General features: G+C 45.8%; 1 protein-coding gene across 3 annotated transcripts in view; it reads right to left on the bottom strand.

Annotated features, from left to right (window-relative positions):
• The window catches only part of LOC146692539 (unconventional myosin-VI), a 156,626-nt gene that overhangs the window by 34,580 nt on the left and 106,485 nt on the right, over positions 1-15,561 (bottom strand). For all 3 annotated transcript variants that reach the window (XM_085432657.1, XM_085432658.1, XM_085432659.1), the window contains exons 23-27: positions 14,685-14,814; positions 11,374-11,464; positions 10,221-10,371; positions 7,324-7,532; positions 2,463-2,541 (exon numbers count right to left, since the gene is read on the bottom strand). In XM_085432657.1, the coding sequence (XP_085288783.1) occupies positions 2,463-2,541; positions 7,324-7,532; positions 10,221-10,371; positions 11,374-11,464; positions 14,685-14,814 (660 nt within the window). The remainder of the gene's footprint in view (positions 1-2,462; positions 2,542-7,323; positions 7,533-10,220; positions 10,372-11,373; positions 11,465-14,684; positions 14,815-15,561) is intronic.

Genomic DNA, 15,561 nt, shown 5'->3' with positions numbered 1-15,561 from the left:
TTGAGCCTAGCGGCTGCGCACTTGCACATGTCCTGCATGTCGAGATCCAGGGGAGACGGCGGTGTCGGTTTTTCAACCTCGCCGGTAGCCGAGGGCTTTGCAGCCCAGCTGATGCTAGCCAAGGAGGTGGAATCTTCCTCCTCACCGTCGTCAGACAGCAGGAGCTCAGAGTCAGCTGACTCATCTCCGTCCTCGTTAGCATCTCCTCCCCAGGTGACTCCAGCATCGCAGAAAAACACACGATCTCCGTGTGCCTCCAGCGACGGGAAAGCAGTCGTGATGGGCTGAGGGTCTGCCTCTGCCCAGCTCGGCCCTGGCGTTGCGGCCAAATCATCGGGCATCTCAGTTTCTCCTTGCGCCGCAGCAGCCTCACACAGCAAAGGGTCGCCGCCCAACAGGTTAGCCTGGCGAGCTAGCCTGCGGCGGAGTAGTTTGCTTGGGAAAGCCGCGCAGTGGATACAGTCATGTGCAGGTGTCAAGGCAGCCTGAGCGTGAGATAAACCCAGGCATGCCGCACACACGGGGTGTGTATCTCAGGCAGAAATCTTCTTTCCGCAAGGACAAAGTTTTGCAACTTCGTTGGCCGTCGTAGCCATGGTTAGCTAGAGGGTCGCGCACGTTAGCGAGACTGACACCGAGTGCGGAGAATATTGCTATTCCTCGCTAACGTGGGGTGAAAAGTGTTGCTACTTTTCTACAGGTATTGCTACCTAATGTGTAAAACCGCTAGCGTCGAAGGGTATTGCTACCTGATGGTGAAGCTAGGGGTACCTTTATTAGCAAAGTGTTGCTACTTCGCTGGGTGAAAGTATTGCTACTTGGCACCGGCACTAGCCACAGAACAGTATTGCTACTGCTTGTATGCTAGTGGACAACTGAAAAGCTGGGAACAAAGCGCCCGGCGACCGAGTTGTTCACTCGAATCTGTGTGCAGTTTAGCTTTAGCACCCAACAGCACAGTTGTCTACAGGTGAGAGGCGAGAAGAGGTTTTTGAATGACATCTGACGCTATGTCAGCCTATTATATAGGGAGGCACTGGCCCCTTCTGACATAAGCGTCACCTAGCCAGCCTGTAAGGGCTGGCGTAATGGTATTTGAGCTTCTGATGAGGTCACGCAGGAGGCATTCCCATAGTGAGACACGAAACGAATGCTATGAAAGAGAACTGCTAAGGAGTTTGAGATCAGGTGGGATTCGAAATGATGATGGTGATAGCGTGACTTCAGTTCATCTCCTGTAATAGTTTAATTATCGGAAGGGTTCAGTTACACTCTACAGACCAGCTTTGCATCACAGCAAGAGCTGTTTTAGCCCCCCCACTTTAAGTCAACTTTCTTTTGATTGGCTGCCCCTCTTAAAACAGGAGTTGGGCCAGCCCTTTGGGCAGACGATCACTATGTTAGGGATATGCCCTCTGTATGACATCACACAGGGACAAGAGTAGAAAAAAACAGAGTGAACCTGAGCATTCAGCTCTCACACATTATTTGTACACGCACTGACCATTACTGAGACTCTGGCCAAGTTCAACACAAGTACAGTTCTAGTTGTTAAAAACAAAACCATCTACCAAAAAAAAAAAAAAAAGGGGGGGGGGGGGGGGAGTACACGGAGTACTCTGTGACAGTGGGGAGGATAAAACATAACAGGAAGAGCCCCCAAGAGAGCAAGGCAGGGGCAGCCAGTCTGCTGGTGGGGCTCCACCAGAAGAGGATGACATAGAAAAACTGGTCCTTTTATTGTGATAAGACATAACATTTGCTGATTTTCTTTCATCACAACAAAATCTGAACAACATTTTCCTGTTGAAGTCTGAATGTGTTTTTGTAACCATAGAAACAATAGCAGTTTCACATGCCCGCAGGTTGAACTGAAATGATGTGTTTAGACTGCACGGTCGGCACCGCTGCCTCACAGCTCGAGGGCCGTGGGTTCAAACCTGGGAAGGGCCCCTCTGTGGGGAGACTTCCTGCAGGATTTTCATATCAAAGAAGATTTCATTTTTAAAAAAAAGGTAGTTTCATTGCTTTTTGTAACACAGAAATGTCCAAGGTGGAACTGAGCACTGATTTAGGAACGTATTTATGTGAAGATATCTGCACATGTTGCACTTTGTTGTGTTTGGTGTCGTTTTATACGAATGAATAAAGGTTAAAAAAAAGTTTAATTAAGTTTAATTGTGCCTTTCTGTAAAAAAAGGACACATTTTGTAAATAGAAACAAACTGAATCCACATCCTCTTGTTGTACCAAAATGCAGAGTGTTACTCATCACGGTGTCACACTCTGGAATGTATTTAAAATAGAAGACCTAAACTCAAACAGCCCCTTTTATAGACGCTGGACTGTTAACCTGCAGGATCCGTCCTGTAAATCATCTGCAAACAGCTTCCAGGGTTAAAAACAACAAAGGCCAACAGAGCTCTGCTGTCTGCGGGCCGCCTGCAGCGACACACACCCACCTGAATCCGCCTCTCCTCCTCCTCCCTCCTCTTCCTTTCCTCCTCTTCCTGCTTCCTCTTCAGCTCCATCTCTGCTTTCCTGCAGAGACGAAACACAAAAGCAGAGATGAGGACAGAAAAGCGGAAAGAAGGCAAAACACATTTGGAAGAAGAGTAAAACATCAGAGAAAAGGAGACAGAGGGGGACTGAAAGTGCAGCGCTTCTCTGTGTGTTCACCGTTATGTTGAGCGCTCTCAGACAATGATGAATCACTCATAAATACTCAGATCTGAATGTAATCACTGAAATATTTGCGGTGTGACACCAACTGCCTCTTGTTCTGTTTGTCTCCAGAAGAACCAGACCTGCTTTCCTAGCTTTCATTCTGACGCTTTAGTAACAGGAGTAAAAACAGCTTGGAGGGGGATGAACGCGAACACAACCAACACATTTTCAGCAGCGTCGACTCGGCCCAGTAAAGACCATTATTAACAGCTGAAACCTTTTACCAGAGGCATGATTTTCTAACAGAATTAATATTTTCCTTTAAAAGGCTTTTTGAAACGTTTGTTGCAGGTTACTGATCTGTAAAAACATGTGGCTTTGTAGCTAATGTGCTTTTAGCCCCATATTTGGTCTCCACCAACCACTTGTTATCAGAAGTTTAAGTTAGCACAGCAAAGAAAGGTGCATCATTTCAAACCCTACTTTCATTTAAACTCGGTTACACGTCAAAAAGTTGCTCTGTACAAAAATCTGATTTAAAGTGGAAAAACAGACCTGTTGGCTTCTCTTCGTTTCCTGTCACACATTTTTATTAAACAAGGTTTCGATGATAAGTGCACATAAATCCTGAGAGCCAGATACAGAAGCCCCACCCACCTCCTTCTTTATGAGGGGCAGCTAATCAGAAGAAAGTTTTCTTGACAAACCGAGGAGCAAGAATGGCTCGTTTCATATAATTTTCAGTAAAAATTAAAGGAGGATTATTCTAAGCTGTGAATCCTGCAAAGCTACTCCAGCAGAGTCATTAAAAAACACGGAGCTGGAAATGACTTCCTGTGAGAGCTCACCTAGCTGAGGTGGCCTTTAGGCAACTGCAAACCTCTCTACTCTCCTCTCTCATTAAAAGACAAAGAATCCCAGTGTAAGACTTTATAATTACTTAAACAAGACACACAGTCAAGCATATATTTTAAAAACCTCATTTACGAAGGTGGAATGAAGAATATTCAGAAATCTGCTGATTGATGGATTCCTCCTGTCGTCTCTCAGCCGTTTTATTTCTGTTGTGCGCTCACTGGAAAACTATCAGACCACCAAAGCTCTGACTTTTGGCCTCTTTACTACCTCCAGCTTGTCCTCGCCAGTCATGCAGGACCTGAAGGTTATTGTGCTGCTGCACACGCTGCGGGCCGCCGTAAATAGAAACGTCATCTTTGTGTGGAAAAAGATGACAGAACACGGGTGTCACGGTCCCCGTGTCTCTCTGGTTGGCCCACGCTGGCTACAGGTTTTGTTGTTGTTAGTTTTGTTTTTTGTCTCTCCTCCTCCTCTCTGCCTGGGTGGAGCTCAATACGGGCTCTCACTCTTGGCCCACGCACCCCTGTGGATGGTGTCCACCTGCGGCTGATCTGGCTGATTTCCCCAGCTGCTATTTAAGGCAGTGGCACAGAGCAGCTCACCGCTGGAACGTCGAACCACCTGAGTTCGTGCTCGCGGCATATTCAAAGAAGAATCGCTTACACGTGTTTTATGTTGTGGAACTAACCTTTGACCTTCTGTCTGTAGATTCTGGACCGAATCACCGGACCTGTCCAAGTGGGGCAGTTGTGGAGTGTTGGAGCGAGTGCGGCTGAAGAGGAGTGCGTGTGTGCGGAGGAGCGGTGGCGGTGACTGAGTGGAAGAGGAAGCGTGTGTGTGGATTCCCCCCCCCCCTTCTCTCCCTGGAGCCCTGGACCCCCTCCCAACTCACTGTACATATATTTTGCACTAAGGTGATCCCTATTGTAAATAAATCCCCTTTTGTTTCCTTGAAAGAACTGTCTGCGCGTGGGTCCGTTCAGTAGCCATGACAGTCGTCGTCAAGACAGAAGTTTCTGGTTTCTCATTACCTGGCAGGCTTTAGTGTGTTCTTACAGATACTACAAGGATTAAGGCTGCACGAGATCTGCTCTCATGACCTTCAGTCTGTGACCTTCAGGTGAATCCTGGGGGTTCATAACTCGCCAGAGGAGGAGAATAAAGTGAAGGGAAGAGGGCCATAAAATTCAGGCTGTCGTCTCTAATGTCTTATATTAGCAGCTAGTGGTTTGTGACGAACACAATGGCCCCCATCAGTCCTCCTAAAAGACCTTCCATCCCGCTGCAAGCAGCAATGTGGAGGACAAACCCGTGTGAGGAATACGAATGCCACAATCTAGGCGGGAAATGAAATTTTCCGTGTAAGCGATTGCGGGTGTGTGATGGATTCAAATCCTCAGCAGTCTCTTAAACATCAAAAAAGACCCGAGGAAAAGGATAAAGAGTGAAAACGGAGCGCGGGAGGCGGCGCGTCGTCACTCCTGGATGGTTTTCTCAGCCTTACAAATACGACGCTCTGAGGAGGGCTGTAACAGCTCTGATTGGACAGCAGTCTGAGGTTACCTCCACAGCCAGAGCCCCCAAAGGCAGGTTTAGTGCTGAAGCTGGGCTGTTGAACTTTGAATGAACTTTTTAAGGAGGACGGCTGGTATTTGCGCACGTTAAGCAGATAAAACAGAGCTTGTAGTTTCTTTTCTAAAGGACGTGTGATATTCAGGTGGAGGTGTTAAAGCCCGGCTGATGTTTAAAGATAACTGTATAATATGAAGTTTGTTTTTTGTATTTTATCTTTACAGACCATGCAAATACAGCAGAACTTTGAAAGAGTTCACTCCAAATTTATGCCCTTTTCCTTTTGGTTCAAGTTTTGGAGATTTCAGAGGTAGACGTGTCTGCCTTCACTTCAGTATAATGGAAGCAGCCGGCCCTCGCCCCGTGATCTGGTCCAAAGTGCTTCAGCTGAAAGAAAACTGGAGCTTTCAGAGCTGAAGAAGGCTCTCAGCTGAGGGGTGAAACATCTTCAGAAAGCTAAAAGAAGTCCATCTGCCTTCGACCTGGATCACTGAGACGCTGCACGGACATACTTATATATTTATACAGATTTTGTTTCTTAATTTCAATTTTATGCTCTGTGCTTTAAGCTAAGATGTGCTTGTGTGTGTGGTGTGCTTTTATATTGCGGATGAAAGAGACTGGTGCATGAGCCGAGGTCGGCATGGAAACCACCGTGACATGTGACTGATGTTCGTAACCACAGTGAATCTGGGAAACTCCGGCACAGAGCAACTTACACTAGACATCTGTGTTTGCACAGTGATGCTTGTGCAGGACACATGTCAGAATAAAAGAGTCTGAAAACATGCTTATTCACATTTTGTGCTTCTGTGACATTAAATGAGCTTTTAGCTTTTAGAGGTACATATAAAGACAGTGCTGCTGAGCTGATTGAAAGCTTACCAAGAAAAAAGAGTGACTTCCTTATAAATAAGGAGCTAGATGTAATTTCCAGCTGTTTAGTGAGAGAGAGAGAGAGAGAGAGAGAGAGAGAGAGAGAGAGAGAGAGAGAGAGAGAGAGAGAGAGAGAGAGAGAGAGAGAGAGAGAGAGAGAGAGAGAGTGTGTGTGTGTGTGTGTGTGTGTGTGTGTGTGTGAAGATGGCGTGCAACACCACACACACTGTGGTAAGCTGTGAAGACTGAGAATACAACATGACCCAGAAATCCTCTGTTGAAAAACATTAAATGAAGGAACTATTTTCTTTCTCTTGTCGACAAGAGATGTTGCTGAATCTAAGCAGATCTTCTAAAGCCCCACCCACTAGGCGCATCACACACAGGAAGACCAAATCTTACTTCCTGTGTGGACTTTCCCACTTATTGTCAAATGATGCAAAAAACACTTTTTTTTAAGCAATTATTGATGACCTCACAGAGGGGCTGTCAGTGCTGCGCTTTGAAATGTTGGTCTGTGTTTTAGTGGGTTGTTAGGTGGTTGCTAGGCAGCATTAATAACCTGTGTGTGTGTTTGTGAAACCATGGTTTTCAGGAGATGCATAAACTCTACAAGTGGGTCACTTTAGCACATTGCTTGGTGGTTGCTAAGCAATCTGATGACATGATAGCATCGGATACAGGGGCCTGAGATGCACCTGTGTGCCAGTGTTGTTTGATGGTGTAGGAGGAGTTGGCGTGTTTTATAAGACAGGCTCTCACAAACCTGAGACTAATTCTGCAGAGCTGTGGTGTTAAAGTGAAGCTAAGAAACCCTACATCGTTCACAGAAGGTGGTGGAGAACAAAAACTGAGCTAAAACAGAGACTCGGAAACAGCAGGAAACTAAAACAACTCCAGCTGGACACAAAAGGCTCCTGAAACCTGAAACCAACAGGAAGCCAATCGATATAAACATGTAAATTTAGCTTTTGCCATTTTTAAATCCTCAGGTGTTAAAGGTTACATGGCAACGCAGCCCAGTAACAGTAAAAACTTCCAACAAAATCTTCATCCTGAAGGCATCATCTCTTAAATCCTTTCAATGACCTGCTGTATTTATGGACAGGAATTACACTCACACATATACATACACACACATGCACACACACAGATACACACACACACACACACACACACACACTGCTGTGGTAAACGCTGCTGTAAATCTGTGCCGAGCCGTCTGAGTGTGTTTGTCACTTCTACGAGTGCCTCTCCACGTTTTGGCTGCGACAACGAAACAAAAGTATTTCAGTGAAGAGGCCAGAAACATTCGAGTACTCCAACTTTAAACCCCCCCGTCCCACTTACAGCCGTCTATCCTCCTCCTCCTGCTTGCGGCGCTGCTCCTCCTCCTCCCTTCGCTTCCGCTCTCTATCCATCTCCTCCTGGATGCGTCGCAGCCGCTCGCGCTCCTCCTCCTCCTTCTTCTTCTTCTGCATCTCGGTCAGCAGCTTCTCTGACCGGGTCACCAGGCCCTTGTACTCGTGGTCGATGTCGATGCGGCCCATTATGGTGGTCTACAAGGCACAAAAACAAGGTTGCACTTACAGTCAGGTCTCACAAAAGGAAGCACCGATCCCGATATCTGGACCGTGCGGATTCAAAGCACTGGATGGAGAATCTGTGCAGGCTGATCTGTTTCACTGCATCACGCATGTGAAATGCGGTTATGATCCACCCTCCACCCTCATCTCCAGCCACGAGATACGAATAGTGACCGAGCTTCCTCTGAAGGGAGCCTTAGAGACAGGGCGAGGAGCTCGGTTGATGCCTCCTGGACGTTTCATGCATATCCAGCTGGAAGGAGGCCGGGGCAGACCAGGACACGCTGAGTAGGTGGGCTTAGACCCCTGGCCCCGTTTATGTTTCTGTGCTGAGCCGGTGGTCGTGTAGGCCACATCTGATATCTGTGATCACAGAGTGAAGAAGCCTGCCTTTAAGTCTCTGCCAGGGCTACAAAAACTCCCTCAGAAGCGTCGGTATTCTCACATTTCACCGTCACGGCGTGTTCAGGTGTCATCGGGGCACGATCTGACATTTGACAGACAAACACGGGGCGGGGCGGTCGTGTAAACCAGAGGAGGGAAACGCGTTGGAGTCTCAGGATGATGAATATTTATGTGCATCTGCTGTTAACAATGTTCCCTCTAAGCTGTGCGCGTGCGGAATTGCGCACTGCTGGTCTCTGAGCACAGAACATCTGCGTTGCGCACAAAAAAAATCTAACCTGAATTGAAATAAAAATTAAAACTTTAACAATTCTGCGCGTATGGGATTAGAACGATGCCACCTTATCCCATAGTCCAGCCAATGATGTGATTCACATTCGTATATACGCAGCTAACCAACATCGTTGGCAGGCTATGACAGCGTCCTGATGTGCTGACACCAGTGTTTTAGCTGGCAAAGCGGCGTGGCTGGCACGTTAATGACAACGTGTACAACCATTGGAGATGTGAGCAGGACAGACGGAACAATTGATGGAAAAAGTGTGGACTTTATACCATTTTTGAAATTGTGTTGATAGGCCACGTAAAACCAGAGTTATGATAAAATTATATGCAATGTTTGGTTTTCTTCCTGAATACTATCGTTGTTTATATTTACTGCGGGAAGAAACGGTAAAAACAGCGTTTTATAAGGAAAACCACCTGCGAGCAAAAACAAAACTGAAAACCCCCACCCTTTCCTATTGGTCGAAAAATGTACCATGTCGACCAATCATAAAAATATATGGCAACATCGCACTTAGTTGTTTGGGAATGGGGGGAGTTTCAGGAGTGACGGTGTTTTGGGATGTGAGAGATTTGCAACGTTTACCGCAAATCTTGTGTAGTTAGTGTGTAGTGTAGTCAATAGTTTTGTTGTGTGTGTCAGAACAACGAGGCGACTGCTGAATGTTACAGGAGTGACACATGTCCTGCTGTCAGGCCTGCAGGTATCAGGCTGTTGTTCTCCTTTATCTCATAGTGGACAGAAATTATTTTGTGGAGTGGCACAAATGATTTGTGTGGCATCAAATTTGATGCAGAACACCTGATTGTTCCGTAAATAGTTTGAAATGTTTGTTTAAAAATGCCTTGGCTGCATTTTTAGGTAAACAGCTGCAAGAAACGTTGTTGTTTGCAAACCCTAACCCCTTTTTGAAGAACTACATAATTAATTGCCCAACATTGGTCATTATTTACTGTATTTTGCAGACAGAGTTACAGGACTCTCTCCCAGACCACAGACTCATACTTACAATACAAGTCAGAGCTTTACTTAAAAAAAAAAGAAGAAAATTTTGTTTTCAAAATTGGAGTTCAAGTTATTTTTACTTCCAATAGTGTTAACATGCTAAACAGGTCATGAACAAGATTGTTTTTAATTTTCATTGTAAGTGGGCTAAAGCACTTAATTAAAAGTAGTTTAACATAAATGTAAATGCTGTAATTTGATTATTTTAATAAACCATGTAACTTTGGATGGATTCGATGCCGGCGTGACCACAGTGCACACGTCTGCTGTTGCTCACCGCTCAGGGAGCTTGTGTGTTCACTCAGACACATGAAAAATTAGAGGGAACATTGGCTGTCACCGCACCACTTTTCCTCCAACTAGCAGTCACTCCACAACAAAGCTACGGGGCGGAGTCTGAAGTGACGGGAGCCTTTCAGTCAGACTTCCTCCACCGGCGTTTGTCCCTCTTATCTCGACACATACCGCGGTGAACACCTGTCAGCCTCACGCCTGCACCACTTCCCTCCAGGAAGAAAAGTGACAGGGAAGCTACGGTGTGCTAAATTATGGAAATTAAAATAAATAAATAAATCCACTGCGGCACGTTCAGGATTTATGACATCCACGGGTAAGATTATCTTAGAAGAGGAGGTGACGTTACAGTCAGACAAAGCACACCGTTTAATCCAGTTTAACAGGAAATACCATTATGACAGTGAGAGGGTCGCTTTAGAGGCTGAGTGCCTGTGAATCAACGAGATAACCAGATAAAATTCCTCAAATCACATTCAATCATTCAATCAAAGACTCTTTTTAAAACAAATTTGCAAGCATTTATCTAAGAAAAAATATCTTTTTTTGTAAATTTCCATAATTTTTGTTCCAAATTTGCAAACTTTTTTTCTCATAAATGTTGTATACATCTCATTTCTCATAAACATGGCACTTTTTCAGTGCGCGGTCAAACTATGCACCACACCCACCTTGATTTTGACTATCAGGGTGTCGATGGCGGCGTCCAGCTCCCGGACCTGTTTGCTCATCTCCTGCTTGCCCTCCTTGAGCCCGCCCACCACCTCGTTGAAGCGGTCCATCCTCTTCTTCAGGTTACGCACCTTGACTAACCCGTCGATCCTGCCACACAAACACAAGGCCTCAGTAATGAAAAGCATCAGAGGGAGAGAGCACCGCCGGGGGGCTCGTTAACAGCGGGCAGCCGTTAAACGCTGGTAATCTCGTCACCTGGCAGTCAGCGAAGCACCGTCAGCTCTGCTGCAGAGCTCGCTAATTACTCGCAGAATAATCTCAATCACAGTTTGGGCTTCAACACTTGATTAGTTTCTCTGATGACGCGCTGTTTAACGCTCACACTCGCCTGCATCTGATCAGCTCTTCATTTTAATCACACTTAAACTGCATCTTTTTACTCAAGAGAGGAGTTTGGTTGAAAATCACGTGTCACCACTTTACTCGATATTTTAATCAGGTGTGTGCAGCATGATTCATGGATGCAGGTGTGTAAAGTCTTGTTCAGGACTTGGATGCCTGGGCTTCACGCGATGACCGAAACCATATTTATGACGTGCCAGACTTGGACTTTGTGCCACCTCCACTTTGACGATGCTCATTTCATGCTTGTCACCTTGTCATGTTGCTTTGCTCAATCTGAATTTGTGCCCAAACTCTTCCCGCCGGTCATCAGCGCACCCCCACCCGGCCTCTGTAATCACACTCTCCAGCACATCCTGCAGCGAGGGACGCAGCGTGGAGCGGCAGGTTGTTTATCGGCGAGAGATTGGTGGTAATAAGCAGAGCTGAAGCATCACAGAGCAGCCGTCTCCGAGGGAAACGCGACACCGTGGACGTGAAAGAGGCCGATAGCGAAGAGAAAGCATGAGTAGCAACAGGTGAGCATGAGGGTTGTGTGAGCATAAAGAGGAAGAGGGAGATGAAGAAAATAATGAAGAGGTAGAGATGAAGAAGAAAAGAGAAAGGGGGTTAAACTTCGTGAGCAGGAGAGAGAGGAGCTGAGGAATTAAGAAGAATAAATGGATGAAAATGGGAGGAGAGAGAAGGACAAAGATAAGGAAAGAAAAGGAGGAGTGAGGAACAAAGGAAAGAAAGAAGGAAACCCACCGTGGTTTGTGTTTCTTCATGCAGAGCCACATCCGGACCGTCTTCTGCATCTGGATGCAGGCGCTGGTTCGATACAGGATCTTGTTCTTCACTGTGACAAACAGAAGAAAAGAAGCAGAACGAGATGGGAACTTTAACCTCAGAGCTGAAAGCAGCGAGGTCACAGTCTGCACCACGAGACCAAAACAACCCGACTTCAGCATCCTGTAGGAAACCAGGGATCATTCAGAATCCCAAAGTGCGGTTGGTTTATCCAGTCATTACCTCATTGGCTAACGACCTATTAGTCACGACTTCACACCACTGTGATTTATGGGCTTTGTGCTTTTATTCCCAAGAAGTCTCACAGCAGGTATCTCCTCATGTTTGATCTGGCAGATTTCTGCACCGGACGATGAAACTCTGAAGTGATTTGTGTTTCCTCCTGTTAGAAAAATGTGCAAACCTCTACACTACAAGAGTATAAGTTCGACGATAATTAGATAAATTAACTTCCTGTTTTATTCAGCGGGACATTAAACTACAGAATGCGAAACAACTCGACTTATTTCTGCCAGCCAGAGTCGTCGCCCCCTGCTGGCCATAAAGGTCTTAAATAATCAGGCTCCATCTCAAAGAGCTCATAGCACCGCTCACCTGGAGAGAGCACTCAGACTGCTGGTTTACTCCTTACTAGGATAGCTAAAAGTCTTTTGCAAAACAACCCTGAGCCCGGGTCTGTTTGAGGTTTCTTCCTGTCAAAAGGAAGTTTTTCTTTGCCACTGTCACCAAGTGCTTGCTCATAGGGACTGATTCTTGAGGCTTTCTCTGTATTATTGTCTTGACCTGACACTATAAAGCACCTTGCTGTAATTTAGGGCTATATAAATAACACTGAACTGAATCTATTGTAGTAAAGTTTCACTATAGACCTTTTGCCGTCCCCGTCTTGGTGTTATGAAAGCAGACAGGACCTGGCACGCACCACAAGGTAAGCCTTCCCTAAAACACACATGGATTTCGTATCTATTTGGGTATAAAACATCAGATTTGTTTTATCCAAAAGACCTGAAATGTGAGACCGAGGCCTCAGATCAGCAGAGCTGAGGGTCATCTTCCTGGAGACGCAGATCCAGAAGCTAGGTCCAGACTATGCGAGGTACAGGTCTGGTCAAAGCCAGCAGGAAGCTTTCTTTTCTGTCTCATAATTCAGGAGTAAATAATAGAAAACTTAAAGTTTACAGACTTTGTCCTGATAAGAAACCTTGTTCCGCTGAATTCCTACAGATCGGTTTAATTTGAGGCGAGCTGCTCTCTGATGCAGTTTACCTTCTGTTGTTTGCAGAAATTCACGATTTCTTCACAGAGAAACATCATTTGTGATTCAGACCCACCCGTCTCCAAGTCTGTGACAGCACCGGCGCTTCTCCGTCCTCCCAATGAAGGAAGTTTGGATTGAATTGAAGTGAGAAAATTAAAGCGAGAGAGAGCGAGAGGAGGGGTTACGAGGGAGGCCCGAGGAGATGAAGTGTGAAAGATAAATAGAGACAGAGATCAATAACATCTCTGCTCGCTGCCAAATTCGTTTCATCTTGTTATGACCTCAGAATATGTAACTTCTACACCGTCAATAACAGGATGATGAATTAATGACTTTGCATTTAGAGAGCAGAGGACACCGGGCGCTCCTGCAGCCCACGAGTCAAAGTATTGTCTAACAGTTACGGCTGAAACATCCCCACGCCTCCTGGATCCATTTTTAATGGGATGGGTGACGTGCTTGGGTAGTTTTTGCAAATAAAGCTCGATCGATATGGAGAAGGAGAGAGAGAAAAACCCAAAAACGGAGAAGAGCAGGATAAATGGAGACGGACACAGACAGAGAGGCAGTGACCGACACTGCAGTAATAAAAACCAGCAGACAGACGGACCGCTCCTCCAACAGCTCAAGCCCACATTATCACAGCAGCCTCTGCTGCACATAAACAGCCAGTGGTTTGTTTTCCCTGCTCCGTGCACCTCCTGTTTGCGCGACGGGGCTCCAAACACATCTGCCTGCACTACACTGCGAGCTAAATGAGCAAGATTTATACGAGAATTACGCAAATCTGCGCAAACCTGACCTGCTGCTGCTGTCCCTGAAGGTCTCCTAAATGCCTTTAAGCAACAAAAATGGTTCTTTTTACTCAATGAAAAAAAACAAAAACCCTGAAGGATTCTGATGACAGATCAACAGGTGCCTCTACTGCAGATAAGTATTCTGCATACACTCACAGAGGTGGTCAATGTGAGTGCTCAGCAAACAAGATGACAATGTCCCAAATGCAGACAGGAAGCTTTAAAATGGGACTTCATGAAGCAGTGGGTGACGGTGGCCACCTCCGTTCTGGGGTTTGGCATGACTGGACTCACGAAGCTCTGAGTTACATCACTGTGTCAATTTGTCAGGTGACGCCATGCTCAAGAGTTTCCTGCCACACTGAAGGTGAAAACAACCCCCTGATTGGCTGGCGGTGGTTCCTGGAGGTTTCTCTCTCTCATCTGGTGCAATCTGTTGCAAAGAAGGTGTTTTCTTTGGTTTCTACCATGTTGCCATGGTTACCTGTAGTTTTTCCTGTCTCTCTGCAAATACTCGCCAACTAATGGAAGTTTCCACTTCCACATGTTGGCTTCAGCAGGCACAACCTTAAGTTTGAAGCGGAATCTTATCGACTCCCAGCTGCACTACAGCTTGGAGAACAGCTGCAGGGTGTTTGAAGTCCATTGACATTCAGACTACATCTGCCCGTTCTTCCTAGCGACAGGTGGTTGCCGACAATTGCAGACTTGTCTGTAGGAGTGTGTGACTGGATCCTAAATGATCCCCATGACTGTTAAGTTAACGTCACGTGGGCAGTGCTCACATGCAAAGACCTGCAAAACCTTAATATGAAATTCAGCAAGTGCAGCGTTCTATGCCTCAGCAAGATAGAGATCCCTGGTTTGATCCCGGGAGGAGGAACGTTGCATCAGGAGGGCACCCGATGTAAAAACCCAACAAGTCATACGAGCGAAGCAACCTGCTGTGAACAAAGGAGCTTCTATGTATAGTTAAAAAATCACATGTGATTTTGTGGTGGTTACAACAGAACCTCAGTGAGCCTATTTATTCATTGCCATCAGCTACAGTATGACCACTGAGACACCAACTGAGAGAACATAAAGCCAGTTATTCATACTGAGGATGCTTTTCTATCATTTCAGAATCTTAAATGGACGCACATTTTCAAACACTGTTAGATCATCGTCATGTTAAAGCTCACGATCGTGATATAAGAGCAGACGTTGCGTACGTTTGATGACGGACAGAGCGCACCACTGGACCTTCTTCCAGCGGCTGTGGATGAGCCACTTGTTGACCTTCTTCACCAGCTCGGCCAGATGGTCGGGGTCAGACTTCATGATCTGGTCAAATTCTGCAAACTGGACAGAGACGAGAAACACGTGATCAGAGCAGTGATTGTCTTTGATTTTTACCCGGATAAACCTCGTTTGTTCTTTTAGCCATTTTAATGGGCAGTGTGCCTCTTCTTTATCAAATACTCCGCTGAAAATAATCCCAAACAAATAACACATCATCATCATCATAGCCTTGAATCCTTGTCCTTCAGTCTTAAAAGCAGGTTTATTTTTCTGTTAGTGTGTTTTGTATCTCACTAAAGAGCAGCCAGAAGACCGGAGGTGTACGTTTATTCTAGTTCGAGTTCTCTACTCCATTCATGAATGTTTTAGAAGTCAAGGATATCTCCCACGCTTTAATGCTCTCTAACCTTAACTGCTCTGGATTTATAAGGCTTCGGAGCTCTTCTTTACGACTGTGCAGCTGACGTTTGTTGTGATCGTGTCCTCCAAACACCCCTGAACGATGAAAGAAACTGCTGAATTTCCTGCATTATCTGCTCAACATCTGTGTGTCCTTATTGTTTGTTTTCCAAATCTTGATTTCTAACAGCAGTGACACGCAGCCCTGCCAAACCCCCGCCCGCCTCCGGGTTTCAGATGTCTGAAGCTTCACACCATCACATTAGGAGCTACACTGCCTCTGAAATGTGCAAAGATTACCAAGGCTGTGCTTCAAGCTTTGACACATAAAACTTACTTTTCTGCCACCTAACATTTGCTAAAACTGGAAGCCACAACTGTCGGTGGCTGCTCGCAGGTGCAAACAGT

This window comes from Copadichromis virginalis, linkage group LG15 (assembly GCF_057382275.1).
Source record: "Copadichromis virginalis isolate Kocher_CV1m ecotype Utaka linkage group LG15, C_Virginalis_male_GT1.1, whole genome shotgun sequence".
Classification (NCBI taxonomy): Eukaryota; Metazoa; Chordata; class Actinopteri; order Cichliformes; family Cichlidae; genus Copadichromis; species Copadichromis virginalis.
The sequence above is the reverse complement of the archived record's forward strand: the minus strand, read 5'-3'. Positions and strand labels throughout refer to the sequence as shown.